The 27043-nt window shown below is 48.2% G+C and overlaps 1 protein-coding gene, 1 long non-coding RNA gene and 1 other non-coding gene across 6 annotated transcripts in view; 2 read left to right on the forward strand and 1 right to left on the reverse strand.

The window, feature by feature from the left end:
* NAP1L4 (nucleosome assembly protein 1 like 4) overlaps positions 1-23796 on the forward strand; it is a 47725-nt gene extending 23929 nt beyond the window's left edge. For 2 of the 4 annotated variants that reach the window (XM_032268407.1, XM_032268408.1), the window contains exons 8-15: positions 3402-3473; positions 8053-8192; positions 9421-9566; positions 12163-12185; positions 13559-13678; positions 16309-16338; positions 16794-16850; positions 22688-23796. In XM_032268407.1, the coding sequence (XP_032124298.1) occupies positions 3402-3473; positions 8053-8192; positions 9421-9566; positions 12163-12185; positions 13559-13678; positions 16309-16338; positions 16794-16850; positions 22688-22726 (627 nt within the window). In that variant the 3' untranslated portion in view covers positions 22727-23796. Of the gene's footprint in view, positions 1-3401; positions 3474-8052; positions 8193-9420; positions 9567-12162; positions 12186-13558; positions 13679-16308; positions 16339-16793; positions 16851-18779; positions 18818-22687 lie in introns of all 4 variants that reach the window. The other 2 variants (XM_032268409.1, XM_032268410.1) reach the window with 2 other exon arrangements.
* LOC116543125 lies at positions 4136-4258 on the forward strand. Its single transcript, XR_004265478.1, has one exon. It is a non-coding gene; the product is annotated as a small nucleolar RNA SNORA54 (small nucleolar RNA).
* Positions 12949-26677, reverse strand: LOC116543095. The gene is made up of 3 exons (XR_004265469.1): positions 26667-26677; positions 24805-24812; positions 12949-13034 (listed from the first exon to the last, which is right to left on the reverse strand). It is a non-coding gene; the product is annotated as an uncharacterized LOC116543095 (long non-coding RNA).
* Between the last annotated feature and the right edge of the window lie 366 nt (positions 26678-27043).

Consider the following 27043-nt stretch of genomic DNA (forward strand, 5'->3'; position numbering starts at 1 on the left):
GAAATGGTGAACAAATTAAAAGATAACAAATTTGGTTTTCCCTGAAATGAGTTGTTACAGAAGTTTCTAGAATACAGAAACGAGTCTTGCCTTAAGTCTCACTGACTGACTTGCCTTTGGTTTTTATTGCTCCACAGTCCCCAGAAACAGCTTGTCTGCATTCAGACTTGCTCAGGACAGCTTCAGGCTCTGCTTGTGTGGGCAGTGCTTCTCCCGTCCGGAGCATAGCCACTGTCCCTTGCAAACTGCCCTGTTGTCATTTGCACAGGATTTTACAACTACGTTTTTAATAGTCTTCAGAAATGTATCCCCTTGCTGCCTCTGCTGCCTCCCTTCTTTAATGCTTATCCTTTGTCCTAAGCCAAACCTTAAGAAAATACGAAAAGAATGATGCATTTCTGACTCTCCTTCAAGACCAAAAAGCATCTACAATAGAACAGCCTTGGTTTTCCTGATACGAGCTTCCTTTTCATATGAAAAGATAGAATTTAAGACTACTATACCATACTTTTAAAAGAATGCCATGAGCCAGAATTTTATTGGAAAAATTAAGTAATGTGTACCAGAGCCATGGTCTCCCCTGACTGTATAGCACAATCACTTGAGCAGCTTTGAAAACTAGCAAAAACTAAATGCCTCATCGATCACCAAGGCATTGAGAGTTTTGAGGTGGTTTTAGGAAGTCCTCATGTGACCACTTAAGAGTTGAGAGTTGAAAATCCCCATGGCAGGGAGCAGGTGGAAAAACTGGCTTGTAGATTATTTCTTCTCAGACTTCGGGGACACGGGGAGTGATGTGGAAGTGCAGATTCTGGTTCTGTGGGGCTGCCTGTCTCACGTGTCCTGGGGTGACGCTTGCCCTGCAGGCTTGGAGCATCCTCACCTGGGATTGAGGGTGCAGCGATACATGATTTGGGAGCTGGAGTTAGGTGACTTGAATGGGTTTTGGTGTCCTCTTGTGTGCGTGCGGCAGCCTGGTTGGTTATGGTGTTGGGGTCACTGCCTTGGGTTTTGACAGCACAGGGGTGCATTTGGCCACATTTTGATGGGGTGTCCCTTCTCATTCTCCCAGCACCTTTGTTAGTGTCAGTGCTTCTGTATTTCAGCCCTGAAGTATCTTACTGCTTTTTAAAAGCTTAAAAAGATATGCAGGAGTTGATAAGAGTACTCATTTAATAGCAGAGAATGAAGAAATGTTATTTGTAACCTCATAGCAGGTAATTGTAGCATGTTCTATTTAGACTTTTTTAACAGTTGTTTTTTAATGTCTGGTTTTGAAGTCTGCCATTTTTGAGAGAGGCCCTTTCCTTTTTAAGGGACGTGGTCTTGCTATGGTGCCCAGCCTCGAGGTCGCTAGAGCCACTGACGTGGCTTTTCATAGGCACAGCCGTAGTGTACTCCTCTTTATTCTCCTGGTCTCCAGTGATCCTCGCGAGCAGCTTGGACTACAGGTGTGCGCCACTGTGCCCCGGTCATTCTGGTCCAATATTAAATCCCAAAGACGGATTGACTTTAAGTCCCTTTGTTCTAAATTTGGGAATTGTTGAAATACATTTCTCCAAGTAGAGTTTTGAAAATCTGAGACAGTGGCTTTATGATCTAAGTGAGATGCCTCCTGTGTTGTGCCTTTGGTTCCTAAGTCTTGAGTGTCTGCTAACGTGGGGCATTGCATTATATCTGCCCTGGACTTGAAAGTTTTGGCTCACAGGTACATGGCTGCTTGAGGAAATTAGAACAGAGTGGTTATTTCGTGAAGTTTGGGAGAACATCAGCGGGCACTGCTCCTTTGAGTGGGATGAGTGTGAAGTTCCCAGTGCCACCTGTGGAAAGCATGCTGGTGAAAATGCTCATCTTGGTGGTCCAGAGCCAGCGTGTATTTCGGTGCGCAGCACGCATGGCGTTGGAGACTGAACGTCGCATGCAGGTGTGGCACATTTCACAACTGCCTTTGGGTTACTTTTTGTCTAGAGACATGCAGGTATCTTTTTGTTGCTGTTTCTGTTTTGTTCTATAATGGCAGAAGAATTGAAAATTAGGGCTCACTTAATGGAAAGTCAGGCACAGAAAGGTAAATGACCTCATGGTCACACTCATGTGGGAGCTACAAAAACAGCTCACCAAAGCGGAGAATTGTTAAAGGCTAAGAAGGAGAGAGGGGGAGGATAAATGGGGAGAGGGCTGTCACCAGACACAGAGCACTGCTAGATGGGAGGAGTACGTGCTGGTGTTCTGTAGCGCTGCAGGGTGACTGTGGCTGACGGTAATTTAGTGTATATTTTCAGAAAGCTAGGGGATGGGTTTTGAATGTTCAGAAATAAATGTTTGAGATCGTGGTCCTGATTCATTACACATAGTAGACGTGCATCATAATGGTTAATTCCCAGACTTCGGGGGTAAAGAAGTGACTACGGTGTTAGAAACGAAGTGCCTGCCGCTAGGGCGTGGTTGGGAGGATTCAGGTCTTACCACTCCTCTTCTGACTTTCCTCACTTGGACTTTCCAAGCTGACAGGTATTGGCAAACTCTGAGTTTAAAGAAATACCGCTTGTCAGATGATACAGCCACAGATAAGAATTTGCACACTCTTCTGGTGCCTGCAAGTTAGAGATCAGACACACTTTGTGTAAGTGTTCTTGAAGTGACCTGTGTGTCGTGAGTTTTGGATGCAATCATGAGCCACGTAACACATTTTGGCCAACAACAGACTATGTGTAGGCCAGTGATCCTGTAAGATTATGATACCTTATTCTTATTGTGCCTTCTCCGTGTTACCAGCTGCTTCCAGTATTGAGTCCAGTCACATGCTGTGCATGTTTGTTGCCTAGGAGCAATAGTGTATAGTAGGCTGCACCGTCTATCTGTGTGTAAATGATGATGGCACACAAATTGCCTAGCAGTGTTTCTCAGGAGATGCCCCCATTGTTAAGCCATCCACAACTTTATTGCCACAGGTGGGGAAGCTGGCTGCCAAGGCTGTAGCTGATCTAACCTTCTCTTCTGACTTCCAGGCTTCTGCTCTGCCTCCTCAGAGAGGCTGCAGACCAGCAGTCTTGCTTGGTAGCTTTGCTGATCTCTGTGTGCTGTGGCAGCTGCTGGCAGGAAAGCAGTGAAGCCCTTGCCCCGGTATTGCAGTCAGGCAGTCTCAGTGGCACTGCCCTTCGCTAGCAGTGATAGCCACCATTGCCCCACGCCAGGGAAAGTGGGCACCTTGGTGCTGCTTCTCTGTGACAGGGAGTTGGTGAATAAGTTTGGGTTCCTTCCTGGTACTTATCACTTGACAAGGGCAGAATTCGAATAGGGCCGATGATGCAACATCTGGGAGCCTGTACAACCATGACTCTTGGGGAGAGATGTGTTGTGTTTTAAAGTCCTATTGGAAATGTTTTTCTCTTTTTGATTAGGAATATGATGAACCAATCTTGAAACACCTTCAGGATATTAAAGTGAAGTTTTCTGACCCTGGACAGCCTATGGTGAGTACTGACTTGACCTTCTGATTGGCATCAGGAGTTACTCAGTACCGCATTGCCTGTCTGCTCCCTGAGAGTTAGATGGGGATCCCGTTGCCTTTCTGTGTCCCGCTTGGCACTGTAGTCGTGAGTCTGTGCCGGATGATTTGGCGGTGATTGAGACCATGTGATGCCCCAGAGCCAGATGGGCACTAACACAGGAGTCAGCTTGCAGCTCCTAGTCTGTGGGGGTGTCCACCGTGCCAGGCCCTGGTCTTGTAGTTTGTTTACCCTGTTGGGTGGAGATGATACCATTCTCTTCCCAAGTGTCTTTCAAGTTTGCATGCGTCTAATGCATATTTTTAAAGTTTAAAGGGATGGGAGGTATGTACACATATGATCAGCACTTACTCAGAAATCCGAACCTACTGGGTTTTACCCTTTTAAAAAAGTGCAGATAGGACTGAAAAATGTTTTTCTTTCTGGTCTTTGATTTGTCCTGAAACACATCTTTACAAAATGCTCGCTATGGTTTGTCATTGCACTAGTAATGTTAGTGGCATGAATCGGCCTGCCAGTTGTTAAGACAAGCTTCACTATATCAGCCCTTATTTTATCTGAGGAAACATATGCTTAGCTTCAGATAGCCTCGCTGGGCTGTCTCACCCTAGCCTGGTTCTTCCAGGCAGCACTGTTCGTAACCTGTCAGCCTGGCTGTAGCTCACGGGTTCCATTCCAGTGCAATAGCATTTCCAGCGGCACATGACTGACTGACTGGTGGCTTTCAGTTTCAGGTCTTGGAGACAAATGCTGCATGAGGGGCCATGGGTTAGGGATCTTGGGGGTGGGTGGCATTGGGGACCTGGGACCAGTCAGCAGTCTCTTCCCTCCTTCCCGTCTCAGCACTGGGGCCCAGGCTAGTGGATGAGGACCAGCATGAGTGGGCTTTCTTTATTGCAAGTGCTGCAGGTAGTGCCTGGGGCAGTGGCAGGGGTGGGTGGTGGATGTATCTGTATCTGTCCCTTCTACTTTTTCCTGTCTGTTTTCCACTGTGGAAGGTGACATTCAGGTGTCCATCTCTGGGGGGCACTGGGAGCCAGGAGTGATCCCTGCTCACCAGCTGGGGGCTCCCTCCAGAGGGGACACCCCATCTTCCCTTATCCATGTGGGTTATAGCAGGTCCTTCTTCCTGGGCTTGCATCACTTCTGTTAAGACTTGATCACAGTGCCCCTCGGAGCTGCCTGGGCACTTCTGCCTAGTTGGCCCTCATTGGGTGTGGTGTATGTATGGTGCTCTAAGGTTCTGTGTTTTTTCCTTGTTCTTCTTACCTGTGATTCATCTAGACTCAATTAACTTTTTTTCCCCTTTGGGTCAGTTCCTTTTTTTCCCTTTCTTTTATTGGACACCTGTTTGATGATTTCCGAGGTCAGTTTTCCTTCTCGGCCTGTCATCTTATTTTCTCCATCTCTTGGTGACTCTGGACTAGAGCTCTAGTTGTGGTAGACTGGGGACTACCCTATTAGAAAAGTCATATGTGCCTATTCTAGAAAATTTAGAAAAGACAGGCAAGTGTAAAGAATGCTGTACAAATCTGTTTTCTGAAAGTAAATCTGAGCAGCTTCCTGAATTTCCCCATACGCTTTTTCCTCTGTAAAATTATGATGAAGCATCTAAGGCATTTTAAGTTATGAAGAGAAATGAGACTTCAAAGTGAATTTTGGCTGATGTTTTTGCAGCTCCTGACCGTGCCTCATGCCCTTCCCTTGAGTGCTTGCCCACCTGGACACACAGTGCATGCGTGTGCCACATGGCTTCTGCCACGCCACATGGTGTGTGCACAGTGTCACCTGCTGCCCCGTGGCGCGGGCTTGGCTGGGGGAATGGCTGTTACTGCAGCCGTTGGATAGAAAATGGTTTAACATTCCCTTGTGTGTGCCCCCTCCCCCATTGTAAATTGTTGCATTACGATCAGCATACTTGACCCAAATTTGTGTGGAAATGTTTTGTTTTGTTTTGTTTTGTTTTGAGACAAGTTTCACTCTTGTTGCCCAGACTGGAGTGCAGTGGCACGATCTTGGCTGCAACCTCTGCCTCCCGAGTTCAAGCAATTCTCCTGTCTCAGCCTCCCAAGTAGCTGGGATTGCAGGTGTCCATCACCACGCCCAACTAATTTTGTATTTTAAGTAGAGATGGGGTTTCGCCATGTTGGCCAGGCTGGTCTTGAACTCCTTGCCTCAGATGATCACCTGCCTTGGCCTCCCAAAGCGCTAGGATTATAGGTGTGAGCCACCGCACCCAGCCGTGTTGAAATGTTTGATAATTTCCTTAGTTTAGATTCCTTTCATTGTAATTACTGAGTCAAAGAAGATGAAGCTTTAGAAGGCTGAAAGGTTGTTCACTTGGGATTAAAGGCATGAGCCACGCAGGCCCTGCCAGTAAGAGTGAGCATGATTGCCATATTTATGGCTTGCCTGGCTGTATGTAGTGTGTGTGAGTGGAGCATTCTTACCTTCAAGCCACTTTTCAGTTGGGCAGTTAAACAGTTGAATCATCTTCAGTTGTGTTTGGGTTATTATTGAGTAAACAAAGGCAGAGGGGAGAGGAAAAAAGGGAAATAGGGAAGAAATATGAATCTATAGGAAAGTAGGTTGGGAGTGGTAGCTCATACCTATAATTCAGCGCTTCAGGAGGCTGAGGTGGGAGGTTTGCTTAAGCCTGGGAGTTTGAGACCAGCCTGGGAAACGTAGGGAGACCTGGTCTTTAAAAGAGAGAAGAAAAGGGAGGGGGAAAAAACAGTTGGGCATGGCGGAGGACCGCAAGTATGGTAGTATCGTTTGTTTTATGGGGTCACCCTGTGCCCTGGGTTGGTTGTCCACACTGTGGTCACAGCCTTGAGCAGTTCTGGAATCGTAGCAGTCTCTCCCTTGGTTGGCTGCTTGCCTTCCCTCTTCGTTAGTTTTTTTTTGTTTTTAAGCCCTGGAGGGTTGGGAGAAATAGGTATCTTCTTTGATGCTGATTCCTTGTAGCTGCCTTCCTTTCCTTGTGATTTTTGCCAGGCAAGTGACTGGCCTTTGCTTTGTTTTGTGTGGTTCATCTGCAGTGCCTGACCCACTTTGCTCTTGCCCAGGCCAGTGGAGAGCTCCTAGCCAGATCCTGCTGCCATCCCTCCAGAAACCGACTAGAGTTCTCCCTGATTCTGACTTCCTAAGCCTCATGCTCCCTCTCCTCCTCTGCCTTTCTTTGGGAGTTATTTTTTCACTTCTCCTTTGTGGAAGTGTTTTGTTTGAATGTATATACCTCTGTGTGTGTGTGTGTGTGTGGAAATTTTGCTATATATATGTATATATATATATATTTTTTTTTTATTAGTCATCTTAATTTTTCCTCCATTGATGGTCTTACCATTACAATGAAAAGTAGAAACAGCTACCATTTAGCCAGCCTTGCCTATAAACCTGGCTCTGTTCTAAGTGATACAGATTAACCATGAACTCAGAGAGAGTGTCATCTCTAGTGTACAGATAAGGAAACTAGAGCACGGAGACTCTGAGTAGCTGCCACAAATTGCCCAGCACTATAGGCGGAGATGGGATTTAAACCCAGGCTGTCTGAGTGCAGAATTGGTCTTGTAAACTGTCTATAAATTACTCAACCAAGCTCATCTTCCATGTTTTTCTTTTATAAATAGGGATGAGGTAAATGTCATGGCACATATCCATGCATCCATCCAGGTGTTTTCATTAAGTAGAACAAATTCCTCAAAATAGAATTCCTGAGTCAGGGAATATGCCTTTTATTTTATTTTTTTGATATTATCAAATTATCCTTCATAAATCTGTTGACAGCATATGAGTGTACCCAGTACCCTAAAATCCTGGCTGGGGCTACATATTTTTGTACATTTTGCCTCAAAGAAAGGCATCTCATTTTGGTGTTCGTGTGTGTTACCTGTGAGCATGAATGTCTTGCTGCTGCTGTTGGCTGTTGGATTTTGTCTGTGTCTGTGTTCATGTTTGCATCCTTTTCCCGGTGTGCTCACCTCTCCTCCAGGTCTGTAGTATGCTTTGTAAGTGAAGGATGAGCTTTCCGTCCTTGTAGAGATGTGTCCTTTCCTCCCACCCACCTCCTGGGAGAAACGCTGTGGGGTCACCACTTTTACTGCACAGCACGGAGTATAGACCCTGGCGCTTCCCCCGGTAGAGTGGGGGCTGGGGCTGGGGCTGAATGGAAAAGGAGAGGAGGGGATGGGCTGCTGGTGCCCCCACCTTCCCCTAGTCACCTTCCCTCCTTCCAGGAAGCAAGGACTGGGAGCAGCTGAGAGAAGCTAGGGTTCCTTAGGAGAGCTTGACCCCCGTTGGTGGGGAGGTGTTGGAGGGAGACCTGCCTTTACTCGTGAACTGAACGAATAATTCCCTTCAGTCCATCATTTGTTACTTTAACTTCGTCCTGATCTTTTTTGCAATGGAGTAGTTTTACTTGTTCCATGGTCTTATCTGTTGAGCTTTTCCAGGATAGCTTCTAGTAAGTATTGTGTGCTCTAAGCATTCTGTCCTCGTTATTTTTCGATTTTAACTAGTGCTTACTCTGAGTTTCTGTTTTTAGTCTTTTGTGTTAGAGTTCCACTTTGAACCCAACGACTACTTCACCAACTCAGTCCTGACGAAAACCTACAAGATGAAATCAGAACCAGATAAGGCTGACCCCTTTTCCTTTGAAGGTCCGGAGATCGTGGACTGTGATGGGTAAGAAAATGTCATTCTACCTTGTTTTTCTGAAACAAAATCAAGAGATAATTATATAATTTTATGGTTAAGATAGAAATAAGGATTTAAGTGCAGTCTTGAATCTGCTTGAAAGCCTTGTAGACAGATACTTCAATTGTCTTTCAGTTTGGGATTGCTTGTAGTGCAGAGCTTGGAGTTGATGGCTGAGCCTGGAAGTGTGTCACATGGTTGCAGATGCAGGCCTTTGGGACAGTGCCTGCTTTCTTCTTTTTAATGAAAGTGTTAGGTTGTCTAGATACCATGAATTGAAGTTCTTAAAATTGAACTGATGGATTACCCTCAGCAAATAGATACTTGTTGAATGAATGAGCCTCATTCTAGGGCTGTATTGATCAGTTAATTGCTTTGGAAATAGGTGGGGGCAGCATTGCTCTCGTTTGACTCATACTGATTTCAGTCTTTGTAGATGACTGCAGAGAGAAATTGGTTTAGAATTAATTTCTGGAGGTTGGTTTGATTGAGAAATGGTTTTGGTCTTGACTTGAAACAATTAGCCTTCTTTACCAGAACCAAGTACTAATTGTTAATTCAGGACTTTATTAAAAGTCCTTCTGTAGTAATTGAGAAAGACTGTTTTTCAGGGCCAGGCCATCATGTGAGAAACAGGCTTGGTCTTTCCAAGCGTGTTCTTAAGCAGGCAGTACTCAGGTGCTGCCAGGCGTTTCCTGGGTCCACGGTCATTGAGCATTAGAGTGCATGCGATGCTCAGCCCTCAGCTGACATACCCAGGGCTACTGTGGTCCTCACTGGCCTTGCTGGAGAAGAGCGGGCCGGGCCACCTGTTTCCGTTTTTCAGCTTGTCCCGCTCACTTGGCTGCCTTGAACAGCAGCAACTCCTGCTTGCTTGGGAAGCCGCGGACAAGCGCTTGTGTATCTTGCAGACTTGACGGGGCTTTGCCACAGAATACACATTTCAGAGTCTTGATGAAATGTCTTGGGAAAATGATACCATTGTTCCAGAAGTCTGAAGTTTGAGGCAGTGGTCACACCCAGGTTGCAAGAGGACCAGGCCATTTCTCTTTTGCCAGCCTCCAAGTGAACTTCATGGGCCACTGCATTTGGTTTGCAGATTGGTTTTATGTGGTGTTGTTGGTTTGGCATAGAGCCGTGGTTTGCTTCCTGCCTGCATTTGTAATGGATTTTTCTCATGGAGTGTGTGCTCATGACAGCTGTCTTGTCCTGGTAGGTGTACTATTGACTGGAAGAAAGGAAAGAATGTTACTGTCAAAACCATCAAGAAAAAGCAGAAGCATAAGGGCCGAGGCACTGTTAGAACAATTACGAAACAAGTACCCAACGAGTCATTTTTCAACTTCTTCAGTCCACTGAAAGGCAAGTCTGATGGGTTGTTAATATTCATTTTGTACTCGTATAACATAATTTTCGTCACCTGGTAGATTCCTAACACTTGGAGACTTCAGTTCTGTTCTTTCAGGCAGTTGTGGTCAGTAGGGGCACATTTGCTGTGTCCCAGGCTGTTCTGTTGGCGCACTGGCAAGTTTATGCCGGGTTCGGAGGTAGTTAGGGACAGTAAGGGTAGGGTTGTCATCTTCTGCAGAAAAGGGAAGAGCTTTACTCTGCTTGGCTACGGCCCGGGCAAAAACTTGCAGGTTTGTCTTAAGAACACTGAAAGGAGTGTTTCCTCACCGGGACACCTGGAACACCCTTCACCAGCTGGCATTTCTGCCCCTCTGTTGTGCCACCAGGTACTGCTCCCAGCCTTGGTGGAGAGCTGCTGGGTTTGCTCTCCAGGGACCCGTGACTGCTGTGCCCTGGTTCTAGTTACGCTGCTTTTGGGTCATCTGCTCAGTTCCCCTTTTCTTGTACTTTTGTTCATGCATCATTTGATAGAAGTTTTTGGAATTCATGTGTTGTGATAAACAAGTAGTTGGGATTTTCGTTTTTGAAAAACATTGGCAGAATCACAGCTTGGAAGCTCTTTTTTTTTTTTTTTTTTTTTTTTTTAATTTTCCTAAGTGGTAAAGATGAAACCGTTAAGCTAGTAAAAGTTGACCAATTGATTTTAAGAGTAAATTTCTTGGGATTTTTCATATGATTTCCTAATCGTGAGAGAATGTGAAGGTCAAGCTCCTTGTCAGTGTTAAAATACTCTTATTCTCTTTAGTTCCCATGAACAAAAACATGAAGTGAAGAGATGCCAGCCCCTGCTGCAGATAATCAGTGAGCATTTTTTTGTATGTGGGGCCACAGAGCGGCTCTCTTCCAATCTGAATGTTTGATTTTTTTGGTTTTGTCTGTGAGCTTAGCACCCTCATTTATCAAGCTACCTTTCAGAGTTTAGTCTGCTGTTTTAATTGTGGTGCCTATTTTCTGCAATCAGACCTTGAACCTAGAAGATGCAAGTATATATGGTTTGGGGAATAAGAGCAGTCATAAGTTTAGATATTACATTTCCGTTTTTGGGGAGATTCCTTTTAGACACTTGGGTTGGGCGTTCTGGAGATAATCTGTGAATCCACCATGAAGCCAAGGGGCTTTAATTTCTGGAATCACTGACTTTGTGTAGGCACTTTTCTTAAAACTGATATAAAAATAATTTTTAGAATAAAAAGAGTTGATAGTGGACTCAAGGGAATTTTTAAGTGTGGTGTTTTTTTTTAGGTTCTAAAACTTTCATGGTATGATGGTTGCACAACTCTAAAATTAATGAATTAATGCACTGAAAGTCATAAAGTTGTACATTTAAAGTATATGCCTTTTATGGTATATAAATCTCATCAATAAAGCCACTTTTAAACTAATCAAACGGATAACTTAATATCAAATATGATAAGTGCTATGAAAAAAATTGAGGATGGCTAGGGGGTAGGTAATAGGGTAGTGAAGGAACAAACAAAACGGACTCCCGTGGTGTGAAGTGAAGGACGCAGTAGTGAGTCCAGCGCCGCCTTAGTCGTTGAGGCTGCAGAGCCAGTCCAGAAGTCTGAGTGCCGAGAATCCTCATGCCGATTCATGGCGTGGGCCAGAGAGCCCTGGGGGAGCCTGCTGCTCCAGCGTTTAGACACCTAGCCTTGCTCCAACCCATGCCTTAAACCCCTGGGTGGCGCTGGCACACGGAGGCTTGGGAACCCTGCCTTGCTCATGGGTGGTGTTCATGCACCCAACGCTTCTGTCTCAGCAGTGAGCAGAAAGTGCTGCCACAGTTGTGGTGGCTTAATGGGAAGAGAGACTCAGAAGAGCCAGTGAAGATTGAACAGGCAGGTATTCTTGAGGCTCAGCAAGAGTAAACACTCAGCTCCTGATGAAGGGCCGGGTCTTGTAGGAAATGTTTCTAAAATCAGGGGTTTGGGTCATATGCCACTTGAACGTTGCACAGCTTCATTGTGGTTAGAACCTGTCTGTCTTGGTGTGCTTAGCTCATCCAAGCATCAGCTTTCGGTGAGGAGCTGCGCCACTCTCCAGGGGGCACTGGTGGACGTTTCAGCAGCCTCCAAAGGAAGTGTAATTTCCTCCTCTCTGAGATGCAGTGCCTTAGTAACACTCACAGCTTATAAGGCATAAGGACTTTCTCTTCTGCACCATCATGTATAGTTCTGCAGAGCATGAGTTAAATTGCCCCATAAAGCACAAATAACCTGAATGGCCACAGCCTGGGGCTGTTTGCCTTTCCTCATGTTAATACATTAACCCTCTCAAAATGGTCTTCTCAAGCTTGAGTGCCAGCCCATGGCACATGATGGAGGAGGAGAAGGGAGGGGGGCTAGAGGCACTCGGACCAGCTTCACAAGTGGTGCATGGAGCTTGCAAAATGTCTTTAAGGATGCAAGGCTTTGGGAATTTCTAGTTTAAACCTCAAGGTAAGAAATGTTACATTTTGTCTACCAGCAAAGCTTCCTCCTGTGTGGGCTTTAAAATTCTAAGGAGTTGTCACTGTAACTTGAATATGTTTTGTCTTTTCTTTTTCTAGCATCTGGGGATGGAGAATCACTGGTAAGATTTATGTTGTTAATAGTCTTATTTTTGTATTAAAGACTTTGCTGAGTGAATGTCTACTTGTTTGAAAATGTCCAGTTCTGGCTGAGTATGGAATCAGTATGCCTGTAATTTTAATGCTTTGGGAGGCTGAGGTGGGAGGATTGGATGAGTCCAGGAATTTGAGACCAGCTTGAGCAACATACCAAAACCCCATCTTTACGAAAAATTAGCTGGCCAAATTTGGTGGCTCATGCCTGTAATCCCAGCACTTTTGGGAGGCCGAGGCTGATGGATCACCTGAGGTCAGGAGTTTGAGAACAGTCTGGCCAACGTGGTGAAACCCTGCCTCTACTTAAAATACAAAAAAAAAAAAAAAAAAAGGACATGGTGATGGGTGCCTGTAGTCCCAGCTACTCGGGAGACTAAGGCAGGAGAATCTCTTGAACCCAGGAGGAGGAGGTTGCAGTGAGCTGAAATCACACCACTGCTCTCCACTAGGTGACAGCAGGACTCCTGTCTCAAAAGATAAAAAAATAAGTTAGCTAGGCATGGTGATGCACTGTGTAGTTCCAGGATCGCTGGGGCCCAGGAGTTTGAGGCTGTAGTGAGCTGTGATTGCATCACTGCTCTCCAACCTGTGTGATAGAGTGATGCCCTGTCTCTTAAAAATAAAAAAATCCCTTCCTGTTTCTTAAAACGCTGGGATTAATTTGAAATCATTACACATCTGGGTAAAAGTATGTGTTTCATATGTTGCTGGTAGTAGCAAAAGTGTAGTCCTTGAATACTGCCTGTTCCCTGCGTGTGAGGCTCTGACACTGCCTACTCTGGCCGAGACCCTTGGACAAGTAGAGGAGCTTCCTACTTTCTCTGCCAGTTTTGCTTCAAAGTCGTTTTTTTGTTTGTTTGCTTTTTTTTTTTTTTTTTTGGGGAGATGGAGTCTTGCTCTGTCACTGAGGCAGGAGTGCAGTGGCATGATCTTGGTTCACTACAACCTCCGCCTACTGGGTTCAAGCAATTCTTCTGCCTCAGCCTCCCAAGTAGCTGGGATTACAGGCATGTGCCACCACGCCTGGCTCATTTTTTGTATTTATAGTAGAGATGGCCTTTCACCGTGTTGGCCAGGCTGGTCTTGAACTCCTTGCCTCAGGTGATCCACCCACCTCGGCCTCCCAAAGTGCTGGAATTACAGGCGTGAGCCACTGTGACTGCCCTTAAAGTCGTTTTAAAGGGACTTTGAGTGTCTAGTGACTGTCCCCTAGCAGTGCAGGAATTTGGTGTTTTAAGTCAAGTAAATCAAAAGTGAGGGGCTGAGGTTTGGCTGAGAGTGGTGAAGCAAATGTTTTTATCCCATTAAATGAGTTAACATGTAGGCTTTCTCTCTTTAGGATGAAGATTCTGAATTCACATTGGCCTCTGATTTTGAAATTGGACACTTTTTCCGTGAGCGGATAGTCCCACGGGCCGTGCTGTACTTCACTGGGGAGGCCATAGAGGATGACGACAATGTATGAGGCTGGGGAAGGGGGGAGCTACCACCTGGGTGTTTACCTCTGTTGGTGCAGTGTGGCCCTGAACTGTGGCTTGGGAAACCCCTGTGCCTAATTTTTTTATTACATCATCAGCCAGATATGTAGTCCAAGCTGCTCTCCTTGTTGTGGGGGACATATACTTGGAAGAGGAGAAGTCTGAGGAACACAGCAGGAAAAGTGAGGCAGTCTCAGAGTTGATTGCCAGTGACTCACAGCGTTCTCTAAAAACCTAAGCTTCAGGGAACTTCTAAACATGAGAAAAATCTCTTTCATGGAGGTCTTGCCACTGCAAACATTTACTGACAGTGGACTCATGCCACCCTATGGCTCATCAACCCCAAAGAAATAGAAATTCCTGAACTTTATCTGATTAGGTAAAAAGGAAAAAAAAAAAAAAAAAAACCATATTCTCCAAGCAAACAACAAGATTGCATGTCACTTTCCTTTCTGGGCTTGAGGGAAGCCAGCATTTCCACGGTCAGAACTTGTGGGCGCACAGCCGAAGCACCGCTTAGAAGCTCCTTGCCAAGGCTCAGGTAGCTTGGAGTCGTCTTGATCTGTGGAAAATAAAGTTTTGTTTTATAGAATGTTACTGGAGGTATGTTCTAGATGATATTCTGTTGCTTGTAGAGCTCTTAGGTTTTGTGGCTGTGCTAGGTTTCTTTTCTTAGAAGGTCTGGTCTGTCGGGGCTTCAGACAGGGCAGCAGGAGCTTAGGCGTGTTCAGGGGCCTTAGCCCCCTGTGGCAGTAAACACCAGCATCTCCTCACACTTCTCCCATTGTATTGAGTTCCACCCGTGGGGAGAAGAGGCCAGTGTGAAACTTGTGAAACACAACTTGCTTGTTCATCCCTAGGCTGGGAGGTGATTGTAGGTCAGAGAACATGGACACTCAAGCAGCTGCCACGACTTAGTTGTATGGATTCTAGACCGGTACTTTCTCCGGTAGAACCTTCTCTTGATGGAACTGTTCTCTGGCTCTTTGGTCCAGTGCAGTTGGACTGACCGTGTATGCCACTTGAGTACTTGAAATATGGCTGCTGTGACTGAGGAACTGAACATTCCATTTAAATTAGGTTGAAATAGTGAGCCAAGGGCTAGTGGCTACACATTGGAAAGCTTATCTCATACATTTTTGATCATACACCGTCAATTTAAAAGATCTGAATGTGCATGTGTGCTGTTTGCTTACTTCTGTGCAGTGTCTGTACTGCTGGTGAGCACTGTGGCTTGTGGTAAATGTATACGTGTTCGTTCATGGTACGTTCAGCATAGGTACTACTGATGAGCAGTCATTTAGAGGCTGGAGTGTCAGCTCAGATTAGACGGCTTAGACTTGCATCACCATTCTCCCTCTTAGTAGCTCCACCGCCTCTTTTTGCTTCAGTTTCCTCGGCTGTAAGTAGAGCTCATGGGAAAGACTCTGGTTACTGGGTAAGCCCTTCACATAGCGCCTGGCACGGCGCAGTGATTCAGTAAGTATTGGCATAAAAAGTGTTTGATGATGGTACGCTCCAGACCGCACCCCAACACTAGAAAGTTGTTGAAGGAGGAAGTGAGTGTGGGAGCCCTGGTCTTGTCTCCCTGTACATGGCAGCTTCTGCTCTGCCCAGGCAGGAGATGCATCTGAAGGAGCCTGTGGGCACAGCACCTCAAGGGTGAATCGCTGGACTCAGAGCCTCAGGATAGGCACTGGAGCACCACCTGAAACGGAAGACTGTTAAATCTTTCCCTGCCTGAGGCCGGTTAGGATCCTTATAGTGAAAGGGTGCAGTGCTATGGTCAGATCTCATCCCGGCTGCCACGTGGTGCAGGCTGAGTGAACTCTTGTTTCAGGCTGGGCCACGCCGCCGCAGTAGGATCATTCTGAGTTCCACTGAAGTTGGCTCAGAGGAGTACGTGGTATGGCTCAACAAAAGGGAAATGTGGAGAAATGAAACTGCATTTTCCTGTACTGCCCCGGTGATGCAACCAGTAATGATAAGATGGTTTTGCTTGTGGTGTAAGTCTCATGTTTGAAACTTGATTTTCAGTCCAGTGATGTCTTTGGATGTAGGAGAAACTGATTCAAGACAATTGACTAATGGTGGAGGTTCGCCTTTGAGTACCTTGGTTTTTACTTATTTAAAAAAAACGCCCAAGTTTTAATAGATTTCTACTAAGGTTTCTTTTCATCTTGTGTGAGATGTAAAATGATAATCCAAATACCTGTATCCAGTAACACTATGCTCCTGGTTAGATCAGCCTTGTAAAAAATCTAAAGAAAGCAGATTGAACAGTTTACAAAAATCTTTTCCTGTGCCTGCCCTTCAGTGTGAGAACAGCCAGGGCAGAGCTGTGGTGCCAGGTTCCCAGCTGTGCCCAGTGCACACCCTGGCTGACCAGCTTCCTATCCTGTCCCTTGCTTTGCGTGACTTTCAGTCTCCTGGCATGCTTTTAAAATGCAGTGCTCACAAGCAAATGGCTCCTCAGCCAGGCGAGGCCCAGCAGGCAGCGTGGCTGGACTTTCTGCTCTTAGGCTGGATCAGTCACTCGATGGGACTGGTGTCTCCGGCAGGCTGCTATCATGTTTTGTAAACCTAAAAATGTTTTTCTCTGTTTTTCCAGTTTGAAGAAGGTGAAGAAGGAGAAGAGGAGGTAAGAAGCAGGTTTATGCAGCTTTACTTACTTCCCTGATGTCGTTTCTTTGGCTTTCTCTGCTTGAAGATTGTGACGCACGGGGCTGTGTTACACGCGGTTTTGGTGAAGCTGCCTTTGACTCTAGCAGTGTTGTTGAAACACTAAGCAGAAATGCATAGCAAATGCTGGGACAGTTTCCAGAGTATTTGACCCTGCAGAAAGTGTATCTTAGAAAATCATCATTTAACAAGCAAAATCTACGTTTTCAGAAATGTGTTTCTTTTAGGGTTATCTGTGAGAACAAAAAGATACCTAGAAATAATTGTAAGCGTCCAGAGGAAGTGGTGAGTCGCTTCTAGGTAGCGGTAATTGATTTCCTTCTAAGGCAGCGCATTGCCCTCCTGTGTTTGTGGATAGTGAATGCCACAAGAATTTAAATGTCTTTCCAGCTAATTCTCACTTTTTTAATACAGGAGTTAGAAGGTGACGAGGAGGGAGAAGATGAGGATGATGTGGAAATTAACCCCAAGGTTGGTAACTTTGGGGCCACCCAGACCTCCTCATTATGCTGCACGGTTAGATTTTTTAAAATGTTCCCCACTTTGAGGCAGTAGTGTTAACAGTATTCATTATTCCTTAATTAGAAAGTTTAAAATGTGTCAGAAAAATACTGGAATGATTATTCAGATACTGAGTGTAAAATTGAGTGTCGAGTGTACGTATTCAGTGAAAGCTTTTCCAGCTGTCTCAAGCTGTGTCTTATTTACACAGACTCTTTCAGTAGAGCAACTTTTATTTCCCAGATGTTTCATTCTTTTAAGGTAAGGTGATGATTTAGCTGACAACATAAATAAACTTTTATTTGTGCCTGTTTGGAAATGGTGCAGAGAAGGGACCTTGGGGCTGTTTTTGTTCAGAAACAGAAGTGGGATTGTGGGTGTCATTGTACGGTCCCACCTGGGCCGCACGTGCCCAGGTGGTATGTTTAGGTAGCTCATCTGTCTCAGACAACTTAAGACTAATTTGGAAGATTTACTAAAGAAAACTGCGTTTAAAATGAGTAGGCAAGCCCATTAATTTTACCTGCAAATTTAGATCTTTATTTGTGGCCTCAGAGTAACTTAAATCAGGGTGCTTTGACCATTTGACACATCTTAGAGTCAGAACTGTTTTAATGTTATCCTGAAGCTGTCATAAGAGTTTACTCTTGTAAAACATGAAATGTGTAGTTCACCTGCCTCTTTAAGTATATTATGGACTGATGGAATACTAACGTTACCTGGTGTTTTTGTAGTGTGTCTCTGTCCGACTAGATGTTTTCTGCTTGTTTTTACCTTTGTTTTTTGGAGTGTGCACTAAATGCTGTTGGTGTGATAACCTGGTTCTGTCTTCAGTTGGTTAAAACCCGGTATTTCCATGAATGCATGTTCACAGTAGTGGTTCCTTGAGGGAAAGGGATGGGAGAAGAGTCTTTAAAACTTTTTAAAAATGTGCCTTATAAATGCTGTTCTGGGAATATGCTCATGGAAATGTTCATCTTCTAAAGGTTGGCCTGTTGATGTGAGAGGACTCTGTGCTGAAAGTATGCTTGTGCTCAGCACCATGCTGGTGGGCGGCGAGGGCGGCAGAGACCAAGGCCTGGGTCTGCCTTGCGTGGATTGCAGTGTGGGGACAGAGAAGATGAGGGCTATCAGCCGGCCAGTGAGCAGCTCTGGGTGAATAAATGCTGCCCATCACTGCTTCGCAGGTGTCTGCTGGCCCCAAGTGCCGCGTGTGCTTACTGGGCCATGTTTCAAGGTTGCAGTTGTAAAGCAAGGAATGGGGACAGTTGGCAGGGCCACCGCCTCAGACTCCGCGCACAGCTGCCGCTGTCCTTGCTTGTTGCCCTTGTCTCTCCCTCTCCTTGTATTCTGTGCCTTGACTTCTCTTTTCCTGCCCCCTGTTTGTTCTGTCACCTTGGACAACCTTCAGTCTCCTTTCACGTCCCAGGTTTCTACAGGAGCATTCTCACCAGCCATTATAGAGACCACACAGCGGTGGATTACACATACTAACACCCAGGAGGCCTTTGACAGATTTTTTTTAGAAAGGACTAAAAACATGTTGAGGCTAATGGTGTGAAGTTCAGAGACTGCCAGGCATGTGTGGCCTGGTAAGGCCCCGCCTGCTGTCCCTGTCGCATGCACCTCTCCAGAGAGATTGGCGGTGTTAGAGGCTACACAGGCAAACGAAAGCAAGGCAGGAAGGAAGGTTTCTGTATCGAGCATCTGATAGAAGCGAAAGTCATGCTTCTGCGTGTTTCTGAAGGTGTGACCTGGTGTGGATGCTGCTCACCCCGAGTGCAGCAGCTCACAGCCCTTTTGTATCATGAGAAATTGTGGCCATTTCCTCCTGTATAATTTTGTGCATTTCATTTTCTTTCATGCTGACCGTTCCTTTCAATTTTTTTCCCCATTTAGGTGTAATTTTTGTCTGTTAATCATTCATACGTTTCTAGGTAAGGTGGAATTCCATTCATACCTAACTTCCAAACTTCTGACCTATACTTTATGCAATGCATTGTTTTGACTTTGAATAAAGAGGAAGCTGCTGTCCAGGCACACTCCCTGCGGCATAGGTGTGACATAGGGCGTTAGAAAGCACAGTGTTTTCTACAAGTGTGTGTTACATGTACTTCTAAAATCAACAACCCAGACCTAGATTTGGTCCCCGCTTTCTGAGCCCAGTATTTCTTGCTAAGTAACAAAGATGTAACTTGGGTGGTATTTTCATTGCTGATGGTACTGCTTTCCAGCAAGAGGGGCCTGGATGGTCAGCAGCCTGCAGGGTGACATGCATAGACCACCATAAGCAAACAGTCTTTGCAGAGAGCGTAACACGGTTGGCGTCCGAGCTGTGCTCAGAACACACCTTGTGGCAGTTGAAATAGGCCCACTGTCATTACCAACACGTGTCTGTTGAATATTTATACTTTTTGAATTCATGTCTTGTGCAGACCAATAGGTACACAAAGGGGTGACTGAGCTGTTACTGTGCCAGCATTTTTTATCTAAAACGTGAACTGGCATCTGTTTGGATGTCAGCAGCAGAAGGTACTGTTGTGAGGTTGGTGCAGAGTGCTCTAACTGAATGAGGCCAGAACCAGTTGTAGATGAAAGTGAGCGTCAGTGAGCCTGGGAACTGCTCCCATCCCCACTTTCTTCAGTCCCTGTAGCTCTGCCCTGTCCTGGAATGGCTGACAGCAGGCCCATAAGTGGACAGAGGCTCTTGCCTGTGACAAGACCCGTTCTCTCGTGGCACTCTTGGGAGGTAGTGGGAGAAAGCAGAGAGGTGGGAACAAGAGGTGCCTGAGAAACCTCACAGCCGTGGCAGGGCCTCTGCATGCTGGGGTAAGTAGGCACTCCGTTTTTAAAGGTCTTGTCACAGAGCGGCAGCACAACCCTGGCAGTCCCATAGACCAGGTGTCCTTGAGGTCTGAGCACCACCGCCTTCTGCCTTCCTCGTGTAGGCTGCTTCCATGGGAAGCTTACGAGAGGACGTAGGGCACGTGCAGCTCGTGGAGCGATTTTGTTTTCCAGGGCCAGGTTTGAGAATTTGCCTGCATGTTTAAAATTGTGTCTAGCTACCATGAGTCCTGTTGTCCCCGAATGTCTGAAGAGCTTAGCCACTCTTACTTCACCTGTACCCCCACCCACTCCTCCCACGCCACCAGCTATTGTGAAGAGAATCCTCGCTGCCTGCCACCTCTCTGTTTCAGCGTGCATCCCTGGAAGAGAAGGGCAGGGTGTGACAGCAGCAGCCCCCAGGACTGCGGCACTGAGGCCTCTTCAGCCGTAGAGCTCTGGGCACTGGGGGCTGCTGCTTCCCCGGTGCAGCTGTTGTGGGCCAGTGTGTTCAGAGGCATGTCTTTGCTGCCTTTCTCAGGTCTGTGAAAACCCCACCTTTTAAATGGTTCCATGAGAGACGAGATTTTTCCCATTAGTTGGTGCCTTTTAAAATGCCAACTCTCCCTCCCTTGATAATCAGGTCAGCATTGATTAATGACCAAACTGTCATTAAATTCTTGTGACATGAAATAGAGCATGCTTCAGTTGATTTGCAGTCATCCTTTGACGTGTAGTCACAAGCTAAAAAGCAACTGGTGTCTCATTTATAAAAGTCAGTTCTAAAACTCCTGTCACTCACTTGCAGAAGCTCCAGCATGTGTGAGCACCAAAGCGTGGCAGGGGAGGGCCATGTGCTGTCCTTCCTCAGGCACAGGGGAAGCAGCTTTTCCCACAGCCAGGTGCCCAGCCTACTCCCCTCCGGCAAGGCACTGGGTCAGAACACCAGTCTTGAGGGTCTCTGGGTTCTATGCAGACTCTGTTCTCTCTAGCAGTCTTCATCACCCAGGATATTTGGTTTTGTTTTTTCGTATTTTTTTTGAGACATTGTCTTGCTCTGTTGCCCAGGCTGGAGTGCAGTGGTGCCATCTCAGCTCACTGCAGCCTCCGCCTCCCAGGTTCAAGCAATTATCCTGCCTCAGCTTCCCCAAGTAGCTGGGAGTACAGGCGTGCACCATCACATCCAGCTAATTTTTATAGTTTTAGTAGAGATGGGGTTTCGCCATGTTGGTCAGGCTGGTCTCGAACTCCTAACCTCGTGATCCACCCACCTCGGCTTCCCAAAGTGCTGGGATTACAGGCATGAGCCACCATTCCCGGCTATTGGTTTTATTTAGGACAAATAGAAACTACATTCTCATGGTTGAAAATACTTATTACAATATTTACAACTTAGGATAATTTATATTTATTTCTGGTTGAGCATTCCAAATCCAGAATCCTCCTGTGGGCATTTTCTTTGTCTTGTTGGCACTCAGAGTTCCAAATTTTGGAGTATCTCGGATTTGGGATTTGGGATGCTCAATCCGTGGTAGGATAAATTATAAAATCCTGTGTATGATATGACGTTGTATTTGTATAACTTAAATGTCCATAAAGGTGGAGTCTCTGTCATCCTGTGACCAGCCTCAGTCCTCCCTGGCCCCACACAGCTTCTTTATTGACCTCCCATTTTCTAGGCCAGTCCCTTGGTGGTGGCACGCTGCTTGTGTCCCACTCCTCCCCTCAGTGCACCTGCCCAGGGCACCCTGCATCCCCCACGCTCTTAAAGCCAGTGGCTCCGTGCCCTTGGCCACTACATTGGGCCAGTTTCAGTTTACCCTCGAATCTCAGATTGGCAGGTCTCAGTTGGCATCCTTTTGGCTAGGGTTTTTGGTCAGCCTCCTCCTCTTGGCTGGGCTCTTGGGCAGCCTGTGGGGTGGCCGAGATTGGGAGCTTGGACCAGGGTTCAGGGTTATTGACTGGTTTTATGCATCCCTTATACATTTCTTTTGTCATCCCTTAAGTGGGATTTCCCAAAAAATGAACTGTAGCCTCAGCTTACAGCGTGGAAGAGGACAGTTAGTGAACCCAGGGGCCTTTTTTGCCCCATACAGTGAATGTTCTTAGGTTCCATAGGCATACTGGATTAAATCTGGAGCAATTCGTAATCTCAGCCAGAAATCATGGGTTACAGATTCCTAAAGTTACTAGCTCAGAAGCATTGTCAAGATCGTGATGTATTTCATAGGCTATTTTTGGCCTCCACACAAATTCATGGAGTTGCTGGATGTGGTTTAAGGGGTGCGAGATCTGTGTTAGATAATATTGGAGTTTTAATCCATTCCTCTGGAAGGATCCATCCTTCCCGGATGCCGTCACTGGAAGGATAGCATTCCCCCTCGGTGAGACTGTTGGGAGGGTGAGTGACAGGTGCAGCTCTTGGGAGGGGCAGCTCGTTATTTGTTGGTGCACCGGAGGATGGATCTGCCAGGGCCCTCCCGGCTAGTCCAGAGCAGGAAACCGCTAGAGGAGAGGTTTGCTTCCCTTGAGCGCCAAGGGTCCAGCCCTCCCTGACACGTGCACCTGAGAGATGAGGACTGTTGACACCAGGAGGGGTGGCCTCGCGGCGGCCTTTCTGGGTGAGCTGCCATGCTGAGCACACTGTGCTTTGGGGGCGGGCGGCTGCTTCCCAGCCCTTTTATGGGCAGCCCCCTGAAGCTCCACCACCCTAAGGGGCCTCAAAACCCTCCCGCTGAACACACCACGAATTTGAGTGCCTCACGGGCATATCTTTAAAAACAAGAAAGGCAGCCCTGCTTTGACTTGGCAGGAATAGAGTTAGCTTTGTTCCTGTCACTTTTATTTGAAAGTATATTTGCAGTAACCATTTGTTTCAATGAGAAAGAACTCATTCAGTCTTGGTTTTCGTTGTTGATGGGAGCTAATTGGTGAACGGCGCCGGCTTTGCTCTCTACAAGCCTTGTCTTCTCTTTCGTTGACAGAAGGAACCCAGCCAGCCGGCGGAGTGCAAGCAGCAGTAGGAAGCGGAGGCGGGCGCCTGGCAGACTGTGGGGACGCCAGGCCTGTGGGCGGGGCCTCGGTCCTCGCCGCTGCACCAGCCCGTCGGCAGCGCTTGCTCCATCTAACTCGTTTTCAAGTGCATGATTTTCACTTTCACTTTTCCTTTTTCCTTATTATTTTGCTTAACTTGTACAGTGGCAACTGAAATGCATTTCAGAAATAGGAGGTTTCATCCGGCACCCTCAGCAGCCTTGGTGCCTGTAGCCCTGGACTTGCCTGGGCCTTTCCCTCTGGGGGGCTCCATAGACCACATGGGGTGGGGTGGGGGTCACTTGGCAAAAAGGGCCGAGTCTGGTGATGCGATTCCAGGGATCTAGAACCTCTCCTACCACTCCTGCAGTTGGACTGAATTCTTCCCTTTTATTTGAAGAAACCCACTGGCTGTTTGCAGCCGCTTAGTCTGCCGCGTGTATGCTAATCATCTCCGAAGGGCTGTGTAGAGTAGGGCGTGTTCTGCTTAGGTCATTGCTTCTTGACTTTCTTTTTTTAGGGGTGGGTCAGGGTTGTGGCACACCAGCTCGGGCAAGAGCTGCCGCGAGTCACCTCATATTTATTGAACCCTTCTTACCTGTGAGGACTGTGGCCTTTTGCTGTCACTCGTCCTTACCATTTCTGAACCACCTTGGTGACCTGGGCAGGAAGATGTACCGTGCCACTTCCTAGCAGGAGTGAGGCCTGTGCGGAAGAAACGTTGCTCCCTGCCACCAGGACTGAAGACTCGAGCGTGTCCTTGTGACGCAGGCACCGCCCTGCTGCCGGAGCCAGCATCGGGTGGTCGTCTCCAGCTGGGGGCTGGGCTGGGAAGCCCTGTGTTTCAGTTGAGCATATGAGCGTCAAGTCCTGCTTTCTCAAGAGCCCCATTGCTGGGCCCCACCATTCATCCTGTTTGAGGGTCCTGGCTTCGGTGTGACCTGTTGGTGGCTGGCGGGTGGGGTTTCCAGTGGGTGATGGCACTCCGGCAGCCGGGGATGGCCGTGTCCGCACAGCCTAACCTTAGAACACATTTGTAACTCGATGCAGTGTTTTCAATTTGTACAGAATAGTTAAGAGTATTCTATTAAAGTTGTGAAAGCCGGAGTCAGCGCTGTGCTGTGATTCTTTGTAGGGGAGTGTGGTGGGGGAAGCGGGCTGGGGGTTGGAGGGACGCCCTCTGCTGCTCTCCAGTGGCTCAGGTGTGCGGCACACCCTGCTGGACTTGGTGGCTCCAAGACCGACTGTACTGTTCGTTTCTGAGGCTTTGAAAGCGCCGTTTCAGGCAGAGGCCGCTGTAGCCACCCCTCTACAACCTGAGTTGCTGCTGCACGCACATGGCTTCACTGGGGGTCCAGGGAAAGTCTTTGTTCCTGCCCCCAGGAGGGGTTCATTTCTCAGAGTTAGTGGGACGATGCCTTGTAGCTCCAGAAGGCTCCAAGAGGAGAACTTACTGATAAGCCCATGTTGGGTCTGCCTGCTCGCTGGTTTTTCCCGCTGTCTCGTCCATCCCCAGTGAGAGGAGGCCCTCCACCCAGACACCTGCCGCGCTGGCTCTTCCTGACCTGGCTGTGGGAATCCCAGCCCTGGCAGCGCCCCCTGGCGGACAGCAGGGCGTCATAACAAGGCAGCTGTGGAGCGGGCTCCCTGCTCCCCATGTGGCTCGCCCGGCCCTGCTGCCTCCAGCTCACCCATAGGCTGCCTTCTCCCTGGGAGCAGCAGGAAAGGAGGTGCAGGCTTGGACACACTTCCAGCACACACCTAAGGGCTGCCAGGCCTGATGTCCATGCTTCCTGCACCCATTCCTCCATCCCCATCCTATGAAGTACCTGGGGGAGCAGCACCGTGTCCTTAGTTGGTCTGCTCCGGGTCGGACCCCATAATCCAAGGGGCAGGTGCCATTTTACAGTGATCTGCCTTCAGCTTCAGAGACCGAGCCCTGCACCCTGCCCTGTGCTGGGCGTCTGGAGTGTCTTTCAGGAAGGGCTCCACAGGTGCGGGGAATGCCCCTCACAACCAGCTGGGCGGTTTTAGGTAAGATGTGCACAGGTCGGGGAAGGAATAATACTGGGGCCTCTGGGTTTTCCCTTTTGAGTGAGAAGTGTGTGAGGACCCTGCATGCATCCTTCACAGAACTGGGCTCCTGTGTCCCCCACTGAATCTGACCTTGGGGGTGCACAGTTTGTGGATGCTGCCCAGTTCCAAGGGCATCTGGGTACGGGACCTCCAGGTGCAGCCTGGGGAGTGTGGAGGTCCCAGGGCGCAGGTGGTGCCTCCAGGAGCCTGGTTTGTGTCACCCCTGCATGGCCACTGTGTCCTGCCTGCTCCCGGGGGTCTCAGGAAGGGAAAGTGGTTCTCCAGTGACCACGGAGACCAGGAACCATCCCAGGCCCAGACCATTGTCACCTCAGTGACCTCAGTGAGAGACCAGTCATCACAGAAAGTCGCTGAGCAGTTGAGAGGTTCACCCAGAGCCACCATCTGGAAGGCAGCTGGGAAGGGGCTTCTGGCAGCACCCCGGCCTAGTCTAGGTAAAGGGTGGCTGCTCCCTTCCTGGTCCTGGGGGCCACGGGGCTCCCTGTGGCTTTTCACCTCGTGGGGGAACTGAGACTCCAAACCAGTGGCGCTGAGATCAGGGCAGGAGTTTGGGGAGCAGCCCAGGAGATAGCAAGAGGCAGGGCCTGGGGCACTCCCCTGCCTTGGTGGCTCAGACACTTCTGTTGGCTGCCATCACATGGGTGCTTCTGGGCAAGGAGGGAATGAATCTGCATGGCAAATAGCCAGGCACTGAGGATGGCAGCTGGAGTGGCCGTTTCTGTGTGGTTCTAGAGCCCAAAAAGCTATGGTGCTGGTGACTGCCGGGGGGGGGGGTGGGGGTGGAGGGGACTGACCAAAGAACCCTTTAGAGTGATGCAAGTGGTTACAAAGGTGTACGCTTTTGTCAGAACTCACTGAGTTACCTCAAAAGTGGGCATATTTGGATGTATGTAAATTAGCTGTCAATGAAGCTCTTTTTTTCTTTTTTGAGATAGTCTCGCTCTGTTGCCCAGGCTGGAGTGCAGTGACACAATTTTGGCTCACTGCAACCTCTACCTCCTGGGTTCAAGCAATTCTCCTGCCTCAGCCTCCCAAGTAGGTGGCATTACAGATGTACGCCACCACGCCGGGCTAATGCTTGTATTTTTAGTAGAGATGGGGTTTTGCCATGTTGGCCAGGGTGGTCTTGAACTCCTGACCTCATGATCTGCCTGCCTTGGCCTCCTAAAGTGCTGAGATTACAGGCATGAGCCACCACACCCAGCCTGAAGCTCATTTTTCAAAACTCCCCAGAACAGGGTGATTCCACTTAAACTTCTGGCTTTTCCCTTGAGTTGGGAGCTGTGTCTCCCCAGACCTGACGGCTGCTGCTGACGGCCGGCCACCTGAGTCCCTCGTCCATAGCTGCCTGCATGCAGGTCTGCAGGTGGTGTGTCCCCCAGGTCCCCCTACTTGGCCAGTCTACTGTCTAGGCTCGTGGCTCCCATTCATGTGGAGCTGGGACCAAGCAGACCTCCCGTCCTGCCCCCATCCTGCTGCCTAGCAAAGCTCTTTAGGCCCAAAGGCCACTCCTGGGACCAGGGCCTCCTTCCCTATGGCCCAGGTCCAGGGCTTCCTGCCACCCACCCATCTTGTCCCTCCCGCAAAATGCCCCGGCCGCCCCCAACCCCATCACTGGGTGGGCTGAGTCGGCCTGGGCTGCCAGGATCCAAGCTTGCCCCTGAGGTGGGAGGCAGGGGTAGGCTGGGCAGGGGGCAGCCAGGGTGGGTAGGTGGAGGCCTTGGTATTTCTGACCCTGGTGGGCTCTTGGTTTGCCTAGCTCTGAGTCTGGGCTCAGGGCTGGGCAACCAGTGAGCAACAGGGGAACAGTCTGGGGCAGCGGTGGGAGAAGACCGCTTCAGACTCAGCCACCCACAGCTGCGGAGCCCTGAGGGAGCCCTGGGCCGGCGGAAGGGGCTGCTGTGGGCAGAGGCCTTTGGCTCCCTTTCAGCCTGGCGTGGACTTTGGGCTCTGCCTCGAAGCCTTCAGAACAGGCGACTTCCCAGCTTCCTTCTGCTGGAGACAGGCACCTCCTCCCCAGCCCGCCCCCGGGAGTATCCCCATGTGGAGTGGAGGGTCTGAGGGACCCCAGCCCCAACTGTGTAGGTCTTGCCCACTGGGAGACACTGGCGAGCAGTGCCCCCCAATGGCAGGGCCTCCGGGAAGGGCACCTCCTGAGGCTGGCCCTGGCTGAGCTGACTTGCTGGATTTGGTGTGGATTTCCAGGCACC

Source organism: Sapajus apella, unplaced genomic scaffold (assembly GCF_009761245.1).
Source record: "Sapajus apella isolate SASKATOON/1434 unplaced genomic scaffold, GSC_monkey_1.0 scaffold181, whole genome shotgun sequence".
Lineage (NCBI taxonomy): Eukaryota > Metazoa > Chordata > Mammalia > Primates > Cebidae > Sapajus > Sapajus apella.